The 22,408-nt window shown below is 52.1% G+C and overlaps 3 protein-coding genes across 24 annotated transcripts in view; 2 read left to right on the top strand and 1 right to left on the bottom strand.

The window, feature by feature from the left end:
• Positions 1-313: 313 nt before the first annotated feature.
• On the bottom strand, positions 314-6,228 carry zcchc4 (zinc finger, CCHC domain containing 4). The gene is given in 14 exon segments (XM_057027314.1): positions 314-498; positions 576-714; positions 795-846; positions 922-997; positions 1,068-1,189; positions 1,575-1,675; positions 2,029-2,133; positions 2,136-2,178; positions 2,244-2,316; positions 4,570-4,650; positions 5,013-5,285; positions 5,390-5,472; positions 5,575-5,690; positions 5,882-6,228. Coding segments are annotated over 14 exon segments (1,473 nt in total). The 5' UTR covers positions 5,973-6,228; the 3' UTR covers positions 314-380.
• On the top strand, positions 2,159-4,840 carry si:dkey-219e21.4 (nuclear factor 7, ovary). Of its 2 annotated transcripts, XM_057027316.1 has the most exons (7): positions 2,159-2,520; positions 2,607-2,882; positions 3,157-3,252; positions 3,319-3,555; positions 3,636-3,658; positions 3,733-3,863; positions 3,929-4,840. In XM_057027316.1, exons 2-7 carry the CDS (start codon positions 2,709-2,711, stop codon positions 4,525-4,527), a joined length of 1,260 nt encoding a protein of 419 aa, XP_056883296.1. In that variant the 5' UTR covers positions 2,159-2,520; positions 2,607-2,708; the 3' UTR covers positions 4,528-4,840. The 2 variants fall into 2 exon arrangements, with proteins under 2 accessions (XP_056883296.1, XP_056883295.1); XM_057027315.1 differs by having other exon boundaries at positions 2,433-2,882.
• A 1,410-nt stretch (positions 6,229-7,638) lies between the features above and the next one.
• The window catches only part of ablim2 (actin binding LIM protein family, member 2), a 30,251-nt gene continuing 15,481 nt past the window's right edge, over positions 7,639-22,408 (top strand). For 20 of the 21 annotated variants that reach the window (XM_057027300.1, XM_057027292.1, XM_057027288.1 and 17 more), the window contains exons 1-3: positions 11,886-12,104; positions 15,717-15,878; positions 20,913-21,096. In XM_057027300.1, the coding sequence (XP_056883280.1) occupies positions 12,089-12,104; positions 15,717-15,878; positions 20,913-21,096 (362 nt within the window). In that variant the 5' untranslated portion in view covers positions 11,886-12,088. Of the gene's footprint in view, positions 7,911-11,885; positions 12,105-15,716; positions 15,879-20,912; positions 21,097-22,408 lie in introns of those variants that run through there. The other variant, XM_057027285.1, reaches the window with a different exon arrangement.

The following is a 22,408-nucleotide window of genomic DNA, read 5'->3' as shown; positions in this document are numbered from 1 at the left end:
TCTTTTTTCACTGTCACCAATTTGACATTATTAAAGGAGTAACTGGAACGGAGATTAAGATAGAACATAAACAGGATCAGTAATACATGGTCACGCTTCAGGTCGGGGAGGGGGGGGGTCATCCTGGACCACCATCTCAAGATTTTTGGTATTTATGATTATTTGGGGCACCTCAGGAGTAGCACCTTTATTAACCAACTAAGAACGCGCAACTCTGAAACAGGTCGGGTAATACTGCCGCCCTGTGGCCAGGGGTGGTCATGTCAGGGTGAGTGTGAACTTTCTGTGTAATTTAATGTTAAACAATGAGGAATCGTTTTTGAAAGAGTGTTTTATTCTTTAGAAACTGCGGAGGGAAGCCCTCTGAATACTTTACAGCGTCACCTTTTCTTTCTCTTCTGAACTGTGTGGGCGGCACCAGACTTTGCCTTTGTTTGGGGCTTCAGGGAGGGTGGACGGGAAATATTCCCGACCGATCTCTTGGTGTCTGAATGAGGCCTGCGAGAGGACACAGGAGGAACATTTGATGTTTGTGTTTGAGGGCGTTTGACCCACCGCAGGGGCTGCTCCCTCACCTGGGCGAGTCCTTGTGTGGACACGCTCTGTGTTTGTGTTCCAGGCTGCCGCAGCTGAAGCAGCCTCGCCTCCCTTCGGCAGCCCCGCACGGGTGGTCCGGCAGGGCGCAGCGGCCGCAGGCCCGGCAGTGTCTCCAGGCTGAAACGGAACAGCAGCTCTTTAGCTCACAGAACATCCGTTGACCTCTGACCTGACCTCGGCCCCGTACGTCCACCTACACGGCTTCACACACTTGCGACAGGCGGAGCAGTGCTTCCATTCTCGGCCATCCTGGACAGACAGACACGGGTCCAACGTAAAGGTTGTGTGGGGTAAAGATCTGAATTTTAACCCGTGCACTTCTACCTTTGAGGGGCAGATGTTGCATTTGTCACAGTGTTTGTTGAGGATCCACACAAATCGCTGACATACAGAACAAAACCTGAGAGCAGGAAGAGACAGACGGCAGGTCAGGCGTGTGCAGGTGGACGACCAGCCAGAGGGGGCGCTACCTGTAGCCCTCCTCCTCGGGCAGGACGAAGTCTGTGGGTGAAATATTGGTGAAAATCCTGACGGGAGAGTGTTTCCTGCCCGTCTTCCCGTGTTTATACAGAGGATGGTTGTCATAGTCCACCTACAGGGGGACAACAATGAACACGGATGAAAATCCTGGGGGCTCCATTCCAACAACAAATATTTGATTTGATGGTCTGTAGTTGTCACGGCAAAGTCACGGAAGGTCCACGTCCCCAGAGAATCCTCCCTCACTATGTTCACACGACTCGAATGAATGAATGTTTTGAATGAAGTGCACGTAAACACGTTAGTCCGCGATATTAACCCACTGAGAAGATGCATATCGCCACCTAGTGTTGAAGCAGAGCACCTCGGTTATCTGACTAAACTCGGACGAGGAGCAAATTCCGACGAGACGCCAAAGTCCAATTCTTAGTGTTTTCATCAGCAAGACTAATAAATGTTTTCCTTCTTGATAAAAGGACAGAGAGAATCTGGTTTACCTGGTAGTCCAGCATGGTGAGACAGGGGAGACACTCCAGGATTCGAGGCTCAAAGAAATACGGGAAGATCCAAATCATGGGCATGTCAGGGATCCCGTTGTCTGCACAGACAAACACAGCGTGTCAGCATCCGCTCACCTCCGGAAGGATCCGTGAATCAGCGCATCAATCAGAAGAAAAGACTTATTTATAGCACAACATCTGTGTTTTGAGTCTTCCAGCTTTTATTTGGATTTGATGGCCACGTGTACTCAGAGACCAGGGGAATGCTGCTAAGGCTTGAGGGAAACATGCAAGATCCTGAACTGGAAATGGTTCCCTGACCTTCATTTCTGACACCTTAGCTGGTCAGACAGGAAAGGCAGCGCGGCACCAGGACACGCCGCTTCAGCCAGTCAGGAGAAAATGCCATTTTTCTTAAAGCCAAAAACAAAAAGGGTCCAAAGTCACTGACCGGAATTCTGCGCTTTCCTCCACATCCGTGAAATCAGGGAGAAACTGTTGGCCAGAGGCTTCACCAGCCCACCGAAGGGAGGGTCAGCCACCATCACCGCCTTCCCCCCCCGGACTCGGTGAGGAAGGTCTGCAGGAGCGCCCTGGGGGCCTGCAGAGACACCAGGCTTTGACACCCTGAAGGGCAACAGCGGAGTGGTGACGGGAGCCTCCTACCTGTCCGTCAAAGAAATGATGGTTGAACATGTTGTAGTGGGAGAATTCCTCCTGGCTGTAGAACTGAGCGTATCTGAAACATCACATTAGAGGGCAGACACAAAAGAGTCACTTCATCTCAAACACGTGCCCAATCCTGATGTGTGTATTCATCTGGGAGGTGTGTGTGTGAGGCGTGTGTGCGCGTGTGTGTACACTACAGGCTGAAGCTTGTAACAGCACGGAACACACCCTAACATTCTTCAGATAACAGAGACGGGGAACAGCCACAAAGCAGGTAGGAGCAACTCAAAAACAGCCTTTCTATGCATTTTTCACTGGTGTGTGTGAACCTTAAACCGTGTGTGTTTCTGGGGGGGGCAGAAAGTGTGAGAAAGACGTGACGCTGAAGAGCCAAAAGCTGAAATTGAGAATCTCTCAGGTAAAGGCTCCACTGCTGCTCCACTTCTAGTCCAGGCTGCAGAAATGGCTGAAAACGACGGACACTCCCCTGCTGCGCCCCCTGCAGACAGCCACAGTGTACTACAGGAGCGGCTCAGCCAGGCTTCACTGGGCCCTAACAGAGACCCAGCTGTTCAGCCTTTTCCACGCTCCCCGAGCCTCCAGAGGAAGATGACCCAGGCCGCACAGCCTTCACAGGTAGGAAGCTGTAAATCTGTCAACGCCATCCAGAAAGTCCTGAGAAGACGCAGAGGCTTCACTCTGTGTTTAACTGCAGGGGAGCTGGGTTTTCTCCTCACTTTTTTTTGGAGACATAATGAAATTATTTTGCAACCAGTATAAGCACCATGTTAAGAACCGTGCAGCTCTCGGGCCCATCTTGGGGGGAAGGGAAATAAAGGCCTTAAAGACGTTCGGGTTGTCCGAGGTTGGACATGTTCAAAACTATTTATCTGTGTGGAAACTGGTCCAGGAGCAGCTGTCGAGATGTTTGGAGGAGCTGCAGCATGAGAATGCCAAGACCGCCGCCCACATTCAGTCTCTGAAGAAACGGAGGGCAAACCTGAGCGTAAGTACCAGACCGTTACTGACCACGGCAGCCATCTGACCTCTGACCCCCACGGTCCTCTTAAAGAAGAGCACAGGTGCCATGAAGCAGCGGGTCCGGGAGCACTTTGACAGCATGCGACGTGTCCTAAAGCAGGATGAGCAGGACCTCCTGGAATCCCTGGAGCTGGACCTGAGGCAGACCAGGACCAAGCTGGACCAGGTGTTACAGGACTGGGTCCATCATCAGGAGCAGCTCTCTAAACACATCAGCAGGACCCAGGCGGTGCTGAACAGCAAGCCGGAAGCCGAGCGTGATGGGAAGGTCTGACTCCAGCTGCAAGATTCTTTGTTGTCACCGAAGGAAAATGTTTCAAATGATTCTTCTCTTCTGTGTCTGCTCAGACGGGCCGCTGTGAGAACATGAGGTAAGAGCCTAACACTAACCTTTGGACCCCATCATGCCATCCGACCCCCTCACCATCTCTGGTGTGTGTCTCAGATCTAAGAAGGCCGAGGCGTCGGAGCAGGAAATCCAGCTGAACGAGGAGCGACTGGAAAGAATCCTGAGGTTCTTGTCCTCCATCTCCAAACAGCTGAAGGCTCAGCTGCGGAGGAAGACGCTGCTGACAGGTACCCGAGTCCTCGCCTCACGTGGCATCAGATGGCTTCCATCACCTGCCTGCTCTCTGCTGCAGATATGTGGCCCGTGCAGATGGACAGACAAACGTGCCACGGCCAGATAGCGGTGGCCCCGGATGGGCGGGGCCTGTCCTTCTCAGGCTCTGCCCGGTCAGGTCCGGAGCGCCCTCTGCAGTTCGACAAAGTGTGCTGCGCGCTGGGCGCTTCTCCCATCGCGGCCGCGCAGACGTACTGGGAGGTGGATGTCCGCTGCTGCGCCGCCTGGGCCGTGGGCGTCGCCTACGCCTCCCTGGAAAGGAAGGGCAGGAACGAGAGCGCCAAACTGGGGCGAAACAGGAATTCCTGGTGCGTGGAGCTTCGGAACGGCCGCCTCTCTGCTTGGCACAACAACCTATATGTGCCGTGTCAGGAGGCCCGGCAGACACGTCCAGGGAGGATCGGAGTGTGGGTGAATTATGACAAAGGCCAGCTGATGTTTTACAACGCAGACACCATGGAGGTCCTCCAGAGCTTCTCTGCTGCCGTGACAACCGTGTTCGACAGAGCACATCACCAGTTCACGGAGCCGCTGTATCCCGCCGTGCGCTTCCTGACGCCACCAGACGACCAGATGTGGCCGAACCATCTGCAGCTGTGTTGCCTCACCTGCTCCTGATTCAACAACCTGTGGAGGAGACCATGTGTGAAACAAACGCACCTGAAGTCCATGTCCAGCAGCAGACCCCTGATTGGATCACTGGGATGCTCCAGGTTCCGCAGTTTGATCAGCTCCTGCAGTCTGATGGCAGCAAGCAAACATGATGAACAAACTGAAATATCATTTTCACTCATTTAGCTTTGGAGTATTTCATTTTTGAAGTATTATCTGTTCTTTATTTGATGACAGCTGCTCTGTTATGGCCACATATCGCAGAAAATTAAAAACTGTTCTGCTAACAATTGTGTAAATACATTTGTATGTAAGGGCTCTTGAGTCATGTGATACATTAGTCTCACAATTTCCATGCTCAAAAAAGGAACAAAGATCATTTCAAACGTCAGCGCAGAATCTCGTGAGGATAAAAATCTGTAAATTATGGTTCTGTGAAAGAGTCGACAGCATCGACCTGATTTTTAAAAATGCCGTGGCAGCACCCTCACCTGGGGGTGCCCACACACAGCAGCTTCCTGTAGCCCAGGGCAGCCAGGGTCTCCAGCAGGAAGTGGGAGCTGCGGTCCGTGAACAGGAACTGGGCGTTGCTCTTCTTGTTGTCCAGAGGACGCAGCAACACACTGGGCCTCCTCAGTTCAGCAGCGGTGACCGTCCTGGACGCGTGGGAGGAGTGGTCCTCGTGTTCTCCAGGCAGGAGCAGAAGCTCACAATCCTGACAGAACCGCTTCTCCTCCAGAGAGAGGGAGACAAACGTTCTGAACCTGCAGAACAATTGCAATGAAACAAAATGTATTCAGTAAAACCGGCGAAACCAAGTATAATTTTTTAAACCACCTCTTAGTTCTGAAGGACGGGTCCTGTTTACCTAGTGCAGTACTCAAGGTGGCTGAATGAAGGTCTCTTGGAGCGGTTTTCTGCTTCTCTGGCCAATCGCCGGGCCTCCGACACCTTCGCATCCAATAATCATTGTTGGTGAAAGATGTCATTTAATCACAGCTCTGATCATCAAACTGTGAGTTGACTGAAAACAATTCTACAAAAAAATCCTACCTTTTCATCTTCCCACTGGAAGAAGTTGCAATCCTTCCTGTCTCTACAGGCTGAGCAGGCATAAAACCTCCTGCCTTTTTCTCCTCTGCAAACCTTTTCAAACAGCAACGTTGGACCTGAAACAAACCTTTCCTATGAGCTCAAGAACAGCACAAATCGGTCTATATGCAAAGCACATAAACAATCCAGCGTTACGATGTGCAGAATTAAAGCATTCAATGTATATAATGTGACAAATTCTACTTATTTATGCAGCAGTGTCAACATCCCGCAGGTAACTCCTTCCCATTACATGTTTCAGACTAACCGTGCACACAATGCGGGCCTTTTTCAACATCGTCTGTAAGAATAACATCTATTCCCGCATTGTCGTCGTCGTTCTCCGTTTTGTTATCCATTTTTCTTCTTATTCTTCCCTCTGATGCTCCTATTTCTGTCACGTTTTCTGCAACTTTGCTTCTTGTCGCACAGAAGTGACGTCACCGCGCCGCCGCAAATGTACGTCAGAAACATTTTTCAAAACATTCGCTTTCAGCGTAGTTTTCTGAGCTTTAGGTCAACTTCAACGTTATATTGCGCATCAGGTTGTCCATTAAATTGTGTATTGTTGACTAAATTTGTAGCTTGTGCAACAGTTAGGATATATTTCTTTTCTACTGATTCTAAAATAACGTTTATTATTATTAGTAGTAGTGTTGATAGAAAAGATCTATCAACACTACTACTACGTTCTATATTTCATAACATTAATCCATGTATATTTTGGGAAAGAACGTGAGGTGAAATACATCATCTGTCTTAAGGCCCTTGGAGCCCTTGATTTAACGAATAAACTGAATAAAAACTCAATCAGTGATCATGTCTGCATTATTAAAAACGTTTACGTTTCCTTCACTTAAACTGCACCTACAGCGATTCAGATAACAAATATCTCTCCTCAGAAAACAAATGCAGCTCTGACTCTCTCAGACTCTATCATAAACCAGTGCGTAATTCACAAACGGCGGCCAATCCTGCCTCAGAACAACTGGTTTCTTTGGAGAAAAAAAAACTACAATTCCCACATTGTCACAAAGACGCACGCGCTGTGGGTCTGCGAGCGACCTGCAGGAGACGTAGAAAACATAAACAAGTTGCATGGTGTTAGCTGAGAAATGACAGGAAGTAAAGTTTGTTTCCTTTCACAATAAATGTAAATTGAAACGGATGAAAACTAAAACGAGACACTGGACTCCAGAACAAATGAGCAACCACTGGTCATAAAGATATAAATGAATTCATTAATGTGTACATCCCTGGATGGGTTGCCAGTTCACACCAGGGCCCTAGGTGAGCATTTCTGGGTTCAATACCTTGTTCAATGGTACCTCGGCAGTGTTCTGGCACCTTTGCCTACTTCCAGAACGCCTTCCAGGTTTTGTCTGAAGGACAGAAATGGATGCCAACACACCAATTTCAACCTAAATGTATGTATGTATGTAAAATTAAAAATAAAAAAGAATAACTTGGCACATAAAAGTGTTTTCCACTTAAGTGAAGATCAGTAAAACACAGCCAGTGTGAATGTCTGTATCTGTAACGTTTAACGACAGAAGGCAGGAAGAAATGTGAGCTGCGTTCTATTGTTAAAATCTTATCAGAAGGCTTGTTTAAACTTGAATCGCGTCCTCTTGAGCCTGTCACTGTTCATCGTTTCTAACACCTGATTACTGGTGACGTCAACGGTCAGTTTGTCTCGATCGTTATTGTCGTCTGACCTCTGGGGTCACAAATAATCCCGGCTGCTATTTAAAGGACATGACGGAAACTCAGTTCTGTGTTGCTGCGGCCCAACTCATTACCCAGGTTTTTGTTGTATCAAATAACCCCGAATATCTTCAGACCATGTGAAAAGCAAAAACATATTCATGTCATTAAAAAAAAACTCTTGGACTCTTAAGCAAATGGCCTCATTTATTCAAAGTATTTCAGAAAAGCGCGATCCTTCATGACCGACTTTTATTTTTTTAGGATAAAGCGGAAACGCGTCATGTACCCACTCTTTACTTGACGGTGTTTCCGCCTTGCGCCCACACCCAACCTGCCGAGCGCGTGTGCGCGCGCGCGAGTGCGGCGTGCAGCAGAGCGGCGCAGCCCCGCAGTGAGCAGGACCCTGTCTGCGGCCTCAGGAGTCAGGAACGGCGCGGCTCTCCGCATCACCCTACACACACGCACACGCACACACACACACACACACCCTCGTCAGCGCGGTCTGTCACGGAGGTCCGGAGGCTGCTGCCATCATCCATGCGCGGGGTTTGACCTCCTGCATCACCGGACTGGCACCATGAGCACCGGTAAGACCCGCTCCCGTTTCTCCCTGCGATGCTGCGGTTCTTGTTGGTGACGTCAGAGGCTTGTTAGCTTTGCATTTCAAATGCGCGAGATCGGAAGCGCGTGTTGTTGAGGCAGCAGCTTCACCTGCAGCCCGCACCGAGGCTGCTGAGGTCCTGTCCATCCCCCGGGTATGAGGGCGCACCAGCAGCACGGGACCACCCGCTGAGGAGGCTTCTGGGTCTGCATCCATGCTGCTGGGTCCCCCAGAATCTGGTGGTGGTGGGGGGGTGGGGGTGGGGGGGGGGGGGGTCAGCGGGCCTGGCTCGGGTCAGGGGGCTCGTCCTCGTCGCTCGGTCCTGATGTGACAGCAACAACAAAGGGATGGACACATCAAGGGCAGAAGTTCATGGAGAAGACTCCTTTAATCCTCTTTGGGATCGACCAAGTCTTCTTCTTCTTCTTCTTCTTCTTCTTTGTGTGGCTCCAGAACTCTTCTGCAGTGATTATTTATGGGCTGTAAACACCTGAAATATGCTGGAGATTATGTGTCGGGACAGAGGTTTTATGGCCCGCGTTCAGTTCTGACACGCTGGATTAAACATTCACCTTTCAAGTGTGAACCATTAACTCACCCGTGTTGGAACTGGCAACCCCCCCCATCTACCCCCCCTGATCCCGACTCCGATTGCTTGTTCGGATCGTACGGTGGGACCGCTAACTGTGGATCCATTTGGGGGCGACCCATCGTATCCTTGGGTCCACTCCATCAAATGATGTGATGTGAGCCGTCGTTTAGTTTAGGTTGCCAGTTATTGATGCTGTGGTCTTTCCTCTCAGATCTCTCCAGAACTTTTTCGCTGGGTTAGCTTGAGTCACCCTCGGCGCTACATTTGAGCGCAGTTAGTAACGTTATAAGTGACGAGTCATCCGTCAAACCCCCCCACCTGGCAGGTAGCGTTAGGCTAACGCTAACGTGGTTGTCAGTATGCACATTTTCAGTGTGACCTAATAGAGCATCCAGAACCGTGGCCATATTTACCCGCTGAAAGGACGCATATCGCCACCTAGTGTTGAGGAAGAGGAAACGCTCCGGTCAGGATTCGATTTCCTCCGTTGCGTCTGGGACAAGGAACGAATCCCGATGAGACTCCGAAGTCAAACTATGGTCATCGAGGCCTTTTTCGGTGGACCGCGCTCAAGATGGACCTTCTCCATTTGGCTAATGTAGCTCCGGTTAGCCTGAGAGACCTCCGGGTTTTTGAGTGAGAAGACCTGAATTAAACTCACGATGGTTTAGGAGGAAAGAAGAGTGGCAGAAAACACGGGTGGGGGAGGAGCTAGCACGGGAAAATGGACCATATCTCCACGGAGAACGTTGTCCTGAAAATGGAACCTACATAAAAGGTTCATTAAAAAAAGGTTCTGCCTGGAGGAGGACTGAAGAACCCACTGAGAACTCCACACCAGGACGTTGTCGGAGGGAGAACGCGTGTGTGTCGTGTGTGACGGCCGTTAGCAAAGCTACGGTGGCTGAGAGGGGACAACAGAGCCGAGTCCAGGGGCTGGTGACGGACCGTGGCAGAACGCCAGATTCCAGCCGCGGATCGTTGCTCCCAAGATGTTCTAGAAGATGAAGAACCAGGGAAGAACCTTCAGCTCTGCCGGGCTGAACAAGACCGGTGGGCAGATCCACGAGGCCCACGTCTGACTGGGACCAAACTGGTTCTGAGCCTCCACACGGGGGCCATGCACACACACATACACACGCACACACACACACACACACACACACACACACACACACACACAGTGGTAATGGGCCCAGAATGTGGCGTAGGCTGGTGACATTTGCCTGCCTTGTGCTGCCTGTCAGGAATGTGTGACCCAGGCAGGAAAAGATGCCGTTGGTGAGCGGGTCGGTGCTCCGTCACCACGGCGATGGTTCTCAGGAACGCCGCTGGGCGACGTCAGTTTCATCGTTTCCCTCGTTTCCGCCACGAAGACCCTCGTAGCTGGTGTGAATCAAAAACTGGGCGGCGGTCCGCCGGCGAAACCTCCCGCGCTAACGCAAAGATGCTGTCGGAGACACGGCGGGTCGCCGCCGTTTCAAGCGCGCGTGGCATCAAAGGTTCTTCCTTCTTTCATCTGACAAAAGCAGCACTAAATTGAGTCCGTATCCATGGCGACAAAGTCTTTGCTTAATCAGAGGTTCTCTGCTTGTCCCCCCAGTAGTGAGTCTTGTACCTTTTCCCCGTTTTTCATCGTTATTAACGTGTTTTCTGACAGATTAGCAGCAGTTCTATAAAGCTGGACCCCGCCAGCGTCGACCCCGATACAGGAAACTCAATTCCTTGTTGTTCCATCGTGGGAATCGCTGCCGCGATCAGGAGTACGAGCACTTAGAGCAGATAAAGAAGTGGAAAAGGATGAATGAGTGAATTATTCATCGCTTCGATTTCAGTCTGTGTCTGTGTGTGTGTCTGTGTCTGTGTCTGTGTGTGTGTTTGCGGCCTCATGCACATGACAACATTCCTGGGGAGAGTCATGTGACTCGAGGCCACGGTCACATGACTCTTCACTCGTCTCGTTCTCACCTCCTCTGACTGAAGCTGATGTTTGAGTGAAAAACCGAAGGACGCTTCGTGGTTGCCGAGCAACGCGATCACAGGGGTCCCAGCTAACCTGTTAGCATGCTCCTCCGTGTATGCGGAGTATTCTGGGATGTGAAGTGGACGTGCATCAGACAGTACACACACACACACACACACCTCCAGGCTGATAACGCGGTTCCACCCTCAGATGCTATGAGCTTGAAATGCTGGTTTGCTCACTAGCGCTGTTGACATTGTTACGTCATGTTTACCTCCGTCGGTGCTACAGGTCCAATAACCCAAAACCAATGGAAGCGCGGCGACTCTGTGCTAGACACGCTGAAAATGGCGCCGTTGGTTCGCCGTCCACACGCTCTGGAGCTAAGCTAAAGCTGCTAGCCTCCTGTGACTGAACGCTTGTGGTCGGCGACGGCTCCGGCCTCGGCAGATTTGCATGCTTTGTTTTCGTGTGCCCTGGACACGCTCCAGCGGCGTCACATGACAGAGGCTTCCTCCAATTTTGCGAGGACTTCCTTCGGTTTCACGTGCCAGCGGCGATCCGTCTCGGCTCCAGAGGACAATGGAGAACAGGGGAAGTGTGAGGACGAGGGGACGGAGTGAGAGAAGAATAGAGGCCGCGCTGGAAGGGTCTCACGTCCTGCCTGTCGGTTCTGTGGTGCCTTTATGGGTCCTGGGGGACAGAAAAGAACTCAGGCCATTCAGCTCCTGGGGCATTTGAATGCAACACACACTCAGTCGCCCAGTCTGAAAACATCCGACAACCTTCCAGCTTCACTTTAGCAACATCCCACAATGCAGCTTGCTATGCTAGCACGACATGCTGCACGGCCTCTGTGTACAGCGGAATATTCCCTGGGAGGTCGCGGGGTCAGGCGTCTGAGGGACGGTCCTGCTGGTGGACGCGCTCGTTGTTCAGCAGCATCGTTAGCGTTGACCCCCGCTGACCCCCGCAGCGCCTGAATGGACAATCGCCACTTTGTGTTGTGTACATCCACAGCTGTGTAACGTCACGCTAACATGCTAATGCTGAGCAGGAGGAGGCGTCCCGCAGGTGTTCGGCTGCGGCTCTGTAGGCTCGCGCCTGTTTCTGCATTCTTGTTTGTTTTTTTGTTTGTTTGTTTGTGTGTGTTAATCGGGGCGTTGATCAGCCTCGATAAACAACGAGGATTCGATGCTTTGATTGGGGAAAAGGCGATAATAGAAGCCGACCTCGATCGGGAAAGAACGAGCGTTGAAAATGCGCAGCTGAAAACATGTGGACACACCCAGTGAGACGGAGAGGAGGAGGAGGAGATGGAGGAGGAGGAGGAGGAGGAGGAGTGGCTCTGCTGCACATGCTTGTGTTTATGGGAGGGGGGGGGGAGGGAGAGTCATATGAAGGAGCAGCTCATTCCAGAGATAGTGACAGACAGAGCGCTCACTCTGCTCCCTCCTGTCATTACAGCAGAGCGCGCGGAGCATGTGTCCCGCTGCCGTCACACGGCTCTGAAGACGTTGCTGGAGGGCTTTTTTTGTTTATTGTTTTTAAATTTTCTTTACTCTAAATACGAGAGAAGAGAGCAGAATAACTGAGCACGGCCCTGAAGATGCCTGAGGAGAAAGGTAAGGTTCATGACCTGTATGGAGACTGTTCACCTGCCTGTCACACAGGTGGGGAGCTAATGTTGCTACACAGGCCGACTCACCGTGGGGGGGGGAGGAGTTACTGATAATTAACAGATAATCAGTGAGATTGTTGTGAAGTGTTTGTTCTGTGTCTTTAGTGTGTGTGTGTGTGTGAGTGTGAGTGTGTGCACGCACATGCGCTTTTACCTGCAGCCAAACACTTATGTTACGTAACCGCAGTCAGGAGTTACACTGTGTGTGTGTGTGTTGTGTGTGTGTGTGTGTGTGTGTGTGTGTGTGATCTTGTATTTGCGACATATTGAGTACTGATCCTATATAATACTCATTTTACTAGCACAGTGAGGACATTTTGCCTGGTCCTCACAACTTTAAAGGGCAGTGTGAGGGTTAAGACATGGTTTTAAAGGTTAGAGTCAGTTTTAGTTTAGGGGTTGGGGGGTTAGTTGGGGTGCCTGGGGTTGTGGTCAGAAGCTGTGGGATTAGTTATGAGAGTCCTCACAAACACCCAAGTACAGGAGTGTGTGTGTGGCGCCTGTGGGAGGAGGATGAAGGCCGCAGCCTGGTGTCTTGGAGGCAACAGCCTGGTCCTGGCGCCCGTTAGCGCTGCTTCCACCAGGTGCACGGCCGGCTCGCTGGTTGTGTTACTGCTGGTGGGGGGTTAAGGGTGGGGGGTTAAGGGTGGGGGGTTAAGGGTGGGGGGTGAGGCCTCCTCGGTCTTCTCTGGTTCAGTCACTCATCTGTTTACCTCCTAACACTGAAGCGATAGCGTGGGCAGCTAACCGGAGCTAACGACACTCCTCGCCATCCTCTCGCTGGTGAACCACCTGGAGATTCTGTGCTGTACACCTGTGGTGTTTGGACCAGGAGTCCAGAACACGCGCTCACACACGCTGGACGGAACGTCTGAGCAGGACCCAGGACGCTCCCAGCAGGCAGCTAACGTGAGCCCCCACTCCCAGGCTTTTAATGGCCACTACCTTCCTGCCCTGCCCTGCGTGGCACGTGACCCCGTGACCTCTGGTTCATCCAGAAACATCCGTCTTCCACACGGATGGTCACATGACACAAGTGCCTCAGTGGCTGATTATTTCTGGGTGCATTGGTGCTGTTTGTGGCAGCAAGACGGTGGGAGGCAGCCTAAATAAGCTCCTCGGTGTGTGTGTGTGTGTGTGTGTGTGTGTGTGTGTGTGTGTGTGTGTGTGTGATGAAAGAACGTGTCTCTCGGCACCTCCCTGGCATATTTTTAGACAACAATAGACCTCAAATGCTGCTAAAACAGTCTTGAAGTGACAGTTTTCTAATGAGGCTCTAAAATTAGCTTAGCAGCTCTGAGTCCACCCCAGACCAGCGTCTGACCCGGTCGTCGGTGATGTCACCTACACCCGGTCGTCACGGCGGCGCACCGTCGCTCGCTGAAGAGCTGCAGCTTCCTGCGAGGACGCCCAGGAGCTCCTGGAGCCTCAAAATGGACGAGGACGAGGAGGAGAAGCTGCTCCACATTGTTCAGTTCCCGGGTCAGGAACCGTCTGGAACCACTCCGTCAGGAACCACTCCAGGTCAACCTGGAGAAATGGTCCAGGATGCGGGTCGGGAAGTGTGGGACGTCGTCCACAGGGAAGAGGTCTTTAAAAGGACAGGGGTGTCCCTTTCCTGTGGTGTTTGAACCCAGGGTCAGAGGTCACAGCTCTGCAGGTCAGGTTACCAGCTCCAGGTGGACGTCAGGACCGTCCCATCTTTCAGCTCAGCGCCGCTGTGTCCTGTAGACCCGACCCAAGCTGGGCCAGAGGATGATGATGATGATGACTCGGGGAACCTCCAGGAGCCTCGGGAATATAAATATAATATAAAACAGCCCCTTCAGAACTTCCAGCCCTCGAACCTTCATGTTTGGTGTCCCCTTCCTTCCCCCTGCGGGAGGTCAAAGGGCGTCGCTGGCAGAAAGGTTTGAAATGAGTGAAAGTCCCCACGACCAACGCCCCCCCACCCCCCCACCCCCCCAGCAGGAGGGTCCAGAATGGCAGGAGAAGGCACCCGGGGGTGTCCTGGCCTGGGACCATCAAACCTTTCTAGCCTCTGATTTATCGTGATCCGCCCACAGAACACAGGAACATTTATGACGGTGGGGGGGGGGGTTGACCTGGGGGCTCTGATCCGCTGACCCTCGTCAGCCTTTGAGCCCGGGCGTGACTGCGGGCGTCACGTGTAGCTAGCGCTGCATAGCTCAGATAGCTGCCAGTTTGGCTGCGACCTTTGAGACGGCGGCGCCGCTCGTGGCCGCCGGCCAGGGAGCCGCCACCGGAGGCTGACGACACGGCCAGCTGGACCCGGCGGACCACGTGACTCCAGCAGAGGTGTGCGATGGCGTCACGCTCCTGGAAGCCCCCGCAGCGGCGAAGGTGCGAGGGCGTCGCAAAGAACGCCGCCGGCGTCCAGCGCCGGAACGCTTTCCCTCTCCTGGACTCTTTTCCACATGGTCGCAATAAAGTTGGTCCCAAAGCGTTTTTATGAGCAGCTCCGCCTTCTGGAATTCTTCTCTTTATTGGTCGCACGCACGGGCCGTCGCAACCACGCCAACGGCTCCGAACCGCTGATCCGCATCTTGATTCCGTTGGGAAGTCCGGACACTTTCACGCCAGGGTGTCACCGGGCCACATCTGTGGGATTCTGGGATCGTCCAGCACAAACATCTGGAGGAATTTCCTCTCCTGCTGTGATGACATCTGCTGACCTCAGACCCACACGTGTGTCGTAGGCATGTCGCGTGTCTGGCAGCCTCCGGAGGCCCCTCCCACTCGCACGCGTTAGCGCGTTAGCATGCTAGAGTTGACTCACAGCTAGAAATTGTGTTTTTATGAGCCTTCTACTCATGAACGCTATTTTATTCCATTCATTCACACGTGCACGTTTAACAGGAGTAAACGCATGTGTCAGTGCGCTGAAACAGGAAGTGGAATTCTCGTTGCCAAGCCCAATTCCCAGTAATCTGACAGAACCGGTCTGACGGGGACAAAAAGAGCTCATTATTCTATTATTATATTCTATATTCATTATTATTATTCTAAATTCTTATCAGAATGTAAAGATCAGACCCTCCTGGAACTGAGCAGCGGATGGATCAGGAACCAGCCAGCAGAACCGGGTTCTGCTGAGGACAGTGGAGCCTTCACCTTGGGCGTTAGCATAGCTCTGAACAACAGCTTATGTCAGAGCGTTAGCATAGCTCGGAGCGTTAGCGCAGCTGTAACTGGGAGCGTCTTAATAAAAGTGAATGTTTTTTGAGGCTTGAGGGCCCAACCGGGCCCGAACGCACCAGGAATCCAGCTGTAGCAGCATTAGGAGCGCTCTGGAATTCCAGACTGATGCAGATGTTCCCCAGAGGAGGGCGTGTCCTCTGATACAGCAACACTTTTGATTAAGGTTGGGAGAGGTTGGCGGCCTGATCCGATCCACGTGCTCCAGCTCCTCAAACACCCCCTTTGTGTTGGTGGCGTGACAGGACGTGTTGCGGCTCCCGGAGGCGCACCTCGGCGCCGCGCACGTGTGGCGGCTGAATCCCGGGTGTTTAACGGCGCTCTCTGTCTCCTGCAGTGTTCCAGCAGCAGGCGGTCCGCGGGCCTCTGGAGCAGCAGAAGTCCAAGCAGGGAGGAGGCGGAGGAGGCATCTGCTGTCAGAACTGCGGGAAACCCTGCAAAGGCGAGGCGCTGAGGGTCCAGAACAAGCACTTCCACATCAAATGCTTCGTCTGCAAAGGTGAGAGGGGGGCCCGGGTGGGCGGGGCCAGCTCAGGCTCCTACCTGCGGCGGCGTGCGCGGAGCTCCGCCCAAGTCCTCAGGGAGGACGCGACTCTGTGTGGTCACAGGCTCCTGCCAGTGTGACGGCGTCTCCGGTTCTGACGCGACCGTCGCAGCTGCGTGAACGAAGCGTGCGTGTGCGTGTGCGGCGGGTCGGCGGGTCGGTTATTTGTGGCGCGGTGTCAGGTGGCCGTAACGCGAGCGCGTTCCCGACGTGCTTCTTCTGCTTTTATATATATGACAGCATTTTATTGGAGCCCAGACTCTGCGTCGGCCGGCCGTTGTTGTCAACACACTCTGGTTGCTAGGTGACAAGGGGGGGGGGGGGGAGAAGGGGGGGTCACAGCGCCTCTGATCTTCCTGAGCAGAAGACGTTCCTCCAGCTTCCTCATCGGTGTCTGGATGAACGACGTGATGCTGGCGTCCTGTCAGGAGGACCTTCCGGGGGGAACGTGGCGTCCACGCGGGAACGTTGGGACGTGTCGCAGCCGTCAGGCCGCCGGTCAAAGCTCGTCTTCTTTATTTAGCACGAGATGAAGGTCACATTCACAGCACAAAGGCCGTCTTTGTCCCCCTCTGCTCCTGCTGGAGCCCCTTCAGTTCGGAAGAACGTATTCAGGAAGTGATGTTGAGTGGCAACATCAGTGGTGGATGACCTTTGACCTCTGTGTGGCCCCTCCCACAATGGGTGGATTTCCGCTTGATCCGTGTGCAAACGGTCTGATTGTGCTGGAGTTGTGGACTGGCTGGACTCAGAAGGTCCGGGACAGAGTCCAGCAGGGAGGATGGAGGCAAGCCTGGACATCAAAGAGATCAAAGCGCTTCTGTCTGCTTCGGGAACGCGTTCTGCTGCTCTTGCAGAACGTTCTGTTTCCCTTCTGCGTGGTCCTTGGTGAGAATAACAGGAAGTACTGGTATCTTCCCATTGTTGTTGTCCATATCCACATTGTGGAGACGCCCCCCACTCACCTCTGACCAACTGCACTCCATCAGCGTCTTGTTGGAACAGAACCAAGCCCCCCGAGTCCCGACTGGATCCCTGTATTAGTGTCAGTCACAAACATGGCTGTTAGCCTGCATGCTAAAGGTCTGCAGCCTGGAGGAGCCGCTAATGTTAGCTTCTGTAGACCGTGTAATAATGAAGGTACTTCCTGACTGGTCACCAGAATTGTTGCCTTCGAAATTCTGTAAAACTATTATCGAGGTTTAAACACCGCTGGACTGATCTGCCCTGAGGGTAAAAACAAGGGTAAACAGGGGTAAAACAAGCAGAAAGCTCCAGCTAACCTCGACTGGCTGTGGGCTGGTGGGGAAATGAAGGTTTTTTAGCCATGTTCTGCCGTGCTAGCCTCTTGGCAGCGGTTAGCATTCAGGACTGTTTGGAATGTGCCACTGAGCCAGGATATTTGTTGAGCTGTCACGAACATGTTAACAGGACCAGTTGGATAACTGTCGCTAGCATCATGTGATTACATCGTTAGCATCTGAGAACATTTGATTTATTGTGGTGGAAACCATAGCTGTCCTGACCAAACTGTAATCCCCCCAAGGACCATCCCATCATCTGGAAGCAGGTGGTCACACCCTGGTGATGAAAGTATTGATGTTACCCGTATGAGATATGGAACCACTCGTCTTTATTGGGCAGAAATGTCTATTCCCGCTTTCCAGATGTTGATTCCAAACTTCGACTCCTCCAAATTCCTGATCTCTGATATCAACACATGAAAGATTTGCAGTCGGGGATTAATCGAAGGGCGCCGGGCTCTGTCCTTCTTCCTCCTCTAACGCTAACGCTAACGTCTTTTGATGATATTAGCGCTAACACGCAAATCTGGCTGCCTCTGCCCCAGCTGTTGTCCTGAGATTTGCTATGTTTCTTCACTTCTACGACAAAACGAGCCGTCAGACTCTTGGAATTGGATCGGTGCGTCTCGGCGAAGTCTCCTAGCGTCATTGTGAGCTCCACGGTTACATAACTTTAGCCTCCCTTCCAGGTTTGGACAGATGGTCCGGCCATGCACCCTGTCAGCCGGGACAATAACGCTGAAGTCCTGCTGTTTGGACCGCTGTTGTTCTGGAGCAGATGGTTGTGATGTTCTCTGGAGGGTGTTGTCTCTTTCTTGGAATCAAACGTTCCCAAAAGTGAGCTGGGAAACATTTGTAGCAGGAACATGGAGATTGTAGCACTCACATGTTCCTCCACTAGAATTCTGTTAAAAAAAAAAAAAAGAAGAAGTCTTCAGGAACAACCGGTCCACAGGTGGACACCGAGAGAAGCTGGTGTTAGCATGGACACCACAGTTGCTCCACCTTTCATGTTCTCCAGATGTTCTTTAGGTTTGTACTTGGAAGGTCATGAAAATGAGGACGTGTGTGAGACCAGGCGACACGACCGCGGTCATTAAAATGAGCCCACCCGTAGCATCCGTAGCATCCGAGCTACTGGTGCTGAGTAGGAGGTTCTGTAGAGCACGTGCTGCTCAAGGGCTTGACGTGGACGTGGAGCATCCAGTGGTCTCCGTGTTGTTAGATTTGTTGGTTTTTTAGGTGTAACAGTCCAGAGTGTAGTCCTGGAGGGAGCTAGCATGCCTCCAGATGTTGGACTGGTGTCCCAGACTAGAAAACCGAACCTCTTGAAGACATTTGTACCCTGCTGTTTGGACACAAACGTCTTTTCAGTCAGAAACAGTGACTTCCTGTCTCCCAAGACTTCAAGCTCGTATCTGCTTCATTTCTTCATCAGAGGAAGAAGAACATCTGGACCTTCAGAGGAGAGGAAGCGGATTAAACTGTCCGATCATTCCTGTTACGTAAGAGGATTCTGGGTGGATGAGATAAGCGATGGAGTGCGTTAGCTCAGCTAACCTTTGCTCCTTTTCCTGGAGTGGCCACCACATTTGAAACCTACAGCGTTCTCACTCTCACGACAGGAACGTTGGAAGTTCTCTTTCGCCCTGATGAGATGTAACATTCTGAAATCGGGGAGACGTCCAGCGTGGTTCCGTTAGCCGTGATTTGTTAGCTTCACATTCGGCTCTTCCTGCAGGAGAGATGAGCCAGAGCTCCACTGCTGGATGAAGGCTCAGTCTGGAAGAACTCTCCGGAGAGGAACGTTTGCCGCTCCCCCTGCAGCATCTGCGTTGCGGAGATGTTCCAGATGTTCCAGCGTGACTTTATAACCAAGCCAGAGCTGACGTAGACCCTCAGCTGCTCCACAGGCTAAAAGCGCTGTTTGTTAGCATGTTAGCATGTTGACCTGTCGGCTGAAGATGTGCTGGATGAGACCTCTCATTCCTGTCATCTCCTGACGGTTGTGAAGCGGAGCGTCCCCAGAGAACTACAATGTTCTTTCTGAGCCTGGAACGTTGTTTCTGAGCCTGGAACGTTGTTTCTGAGCCCAGAACGTTGTCTCTGAGCCCGGAACGTTGTCTCTGAGCCCGGAACATTGTCTCTGAGCCCGGAACGTTGTCTCTGAGCCCAGAACGTTGTTTCTGAGCCCGGAACGTTGTCTCTGAGCCCGGAACGTTGTCTTTGAGCCTGGAACGTTGTTTCTGAGCCCGGAACGTTGTCTCTGAGCCCGGAACGTTGTCTCTGAGCCCGGAACGTTGTTTCTGAGCCCGGAACGTTGTCTCTGAGCCCGGAACGTTGTTCTGAGCCCGGAACGTGTCTCTGAGCCTGGAACGTTGTCTCTGAGCCTGGAACGTTGTCTCTGAGCCTGAAATGTTGTCTCTGAGCCCGGAACGTTGTTTCTGAGCCCGGAACGTTGTCTCTGAGCCCGGAACGTTGTTTCTGAGCCCGGAACGTTGTCTCTGAGCCCGGAACGTTGCCTCTGAGCCCGGAAGGTTGTCTCTGAGCCTGGAACGTTGTCTCTGAGCCCGGAACGTTGTTTCTGAGCCCGGAACGTTGTCTCTGAGCCCGGAACGTTGTCTCTGAGCCGGAACGTTATCTGACTGTCCGCGTGTTTGCAGATGTGTGAAGCGGATGTCAGGAGGCAGCAGCAGCAGCTTCCTGACAAACATCGCTGCGGTTGTTTTATGAGCGCTGTAACGCGGCGGGAAGACCCGGGAAACTCAGCAGACGCGTTTTTACAAGCAGATAAACGAGCGGGAACGCTGTTCTTCCTGTAACAGACGAAAACTGCTTACAAATCTTCCTTTAATGGTGTTTGTCCACATGTCAGGGGACGCTTTTCCTTTAACCCCTCATTTCGTTGGGATTCTACCAAACGGGGCTTCGATTATTGATCGGTGATCAGGAATGAGGGGATGAAGAACGTGAAGATGAAAATATTCCTCCTCTATCACGTGAACAACAGATGTTTATCTTTACCCCAGGAAACAGCCGTCTGTGAACTATTTCACCCTGAAAGAATGGAGAGAACAAAGGCGGGGCGGAAAAATAGGGCTGGGGCCCCCCGAGGGTGGGGCAGGTGATGTCATGTGGTTTCCATGGTTACTGTATGGAAGCATTGTGTGTTTATGTGAACTAATGGTAGCAGAGATCCTGCTGTGGATAAACACATACACACACACACACACACACACACACACACACTAACCATCACAACTAACCCTGATCTAAACCCGGTTCTAACCTCAACCTTAATACAAGGTCGTAGAAGAAGACACTCACACACACACACACACACACACACACTCACACACACACACACACACACTCCCGTCCTCCTCCTCCTGTGCAGACCCAATGACCTGCCCCTGACCTGGGCTTCACCTTCAGGCCGACATGTTCAAACATCTGCAGGAACAAACAGAAGAGATCGGTCTGAGGAGCCGTTCTGGTTCTGGTTCTGTTGTTTAGCACTGAGCACGTTGCTCGTTTTCATGTCATGGGTGACCGTCCCACACCATGAGGTCCTGTTCCTCCTGAGGACCTAGTGGGGGCTACAGCATTTTCCCAGTGTTCCCTCCATCCCTGTTGTCTGACCTCTCTCTCTCTCTCTCTGTGTGTCTCTATGTCTCTCTGCCAGTTTGTGGATGTGAGCTGGCCCATGGAGGCTTCTTCGTGCGTCAGGGTGAGTACATCTGCACTCTGGACTACCAGGGCTTGTATGGGACTCGCTGCTTCAGCTGCCAGGACTTCATCGAGGGGGAGGTGGTCTCGGCCCTGGGGAAGACCTACCACCCCCGCTGCTTCGTCTGTTCCTCCTGCAAGTACGTAGCAGCATCCTGATCCTTCCTTTATCCTAAAGTCTTGTTCCATATGTTCCCTCTCAGTCAGGAGGGAGAAGAAAGGTGCTCACAATCCACCAAAGCAGTTTTCTAATCTGCGCGTGTGTGATTTAAATAATCACGTGAGAGCGTTGCTATAGAAACTGTGTCAGAGGTGACACTTATCCGGTGTCAGAATGCTAAACTTGTCCTCCGGGGCATCCGTTCTGTGACACCCTCACATGTTGAACTATAGAAAACACACACGTGTTCCAGCCTTGGACCAGCTCCATCACCTGTCTCTGAACATGTGAAAGCTTCAACTGAGTGTGTGTGTGTGTGTGTGCGTGCGTGTGTGTGTGCATGCACTCCAGGCCTGGAAAGGTAATGGCAGCCTGGAAGTGTGTGGTCAGTCCGTGGTGCTGCTCTGAAGACTGCTGTTGAGTGACTGAGGCTGTGGGCGGGGCCTGTGTGACCACGGGGCCCGTGTGACCACGTGCACGTTCATGTGGTGATCCCGACATTGGAGCTGAGACCGTCTGCCGTTTGTGCGGGGATCATACAAATGCAACGTTCGGCATCTTCGGACGGAGCGGCACGAAGAGGAAGGTGGCGCTGTAGGCGTCACGGGATCAGCTGATCCGCTCTTGACGTCATGCCTGTGTGGATTGTTGATCTCTTCCCTTTAGTTGTCGGTCCTCACGTCCTGCCTTCCGCTTCTGAAGCAGTTGAACTTTGTCGCCCTCTAGTGGAGGCCGCATTGATGATCTGGCAGGAGTCACAGAGCTCAATACGAGGCTAAAAGTGCAGCCAGGTGATCGATTTGTAACCAGAAACCACCCTCAGCACTTCAGGCAGTCAGAAATTAAGTCTGACCTCAGGATCAACTCCATCAAATCATCAGTGTGAATAAATCAGGAGCTGCTCAGAAGGTCGCTAACGCTGGCTGGGACCCAAAGTAGCCAGAAACAGAACATCAGCACACAAACCTGCTATAGTCAGCATTTAATCGTTTCAATTTCAGGTTCGACCTTTTTGATGGGACCAACAGGACTGTTTACCTGGTTCGGTTTGGTTTTTGGTAGTAATTAGAATCTATGTCTCTTTACACAGTCGTCCTCAGGAAATAAAGCTCTTGAGGACTGTGTCACAGCAGCTGATGGTGAGGCTTTAACAGAAGCCATGAGGTCACATGTCCAGGCTGTGAGGTCATGTGTCCAGGCTGTGAGTCATGTGTCCAGGCTGTGAGGTCAAACGTCCAGGCTGTGAGGTCACATGTCCAGGCTGTGAGGTCATGTGTCCAGGCTGTGAGGTC

Source organism: Takifugu flavidus, chromosome 3 (genome assembly GCF_003711565.1).
Source record: "Takifugu flavidus isolate HTHZ2018 chromosome 3, ASM371156v2, whole genome shotgun sequence".
NCBI classification, from domain to species: domain Eukaryota; kingdom Metazoa; phylum Chordata; class Actinopteri; order Tetraodontiformes; family Tetraodontidae; genus Takifugu; species Takifugu flavidus.
This window is presented reverse-complemented; position numbering and strand designations above follow the sequence as displayed.

Bases quoted from the DNA above. Each gene is read 5' to 3' on its own strand.
- si:dkey-219e21.4 (XM_057027316.1), top strand. From the start codon at position 2,709: ATGGCTGAAAACGACGGACACTCCCCTGCTGCGCCCCCTGCAGACAGC. The intron at 3,659-3,732 runs GTAAGAGCCTAA...TGTGTGTCTCAG, and splicing joins GGCCGCTGTGAGAACATGAG to ATCTAAGAAGGCCGAGGCGT. The intron at 3,864-3,928 runs GTACCCGAGTCC...TCTCTGCTGCAG, and splicing joins GAGGAAGACGCTGCTGACAG to ATATGTGGCCCGTGCAGATG.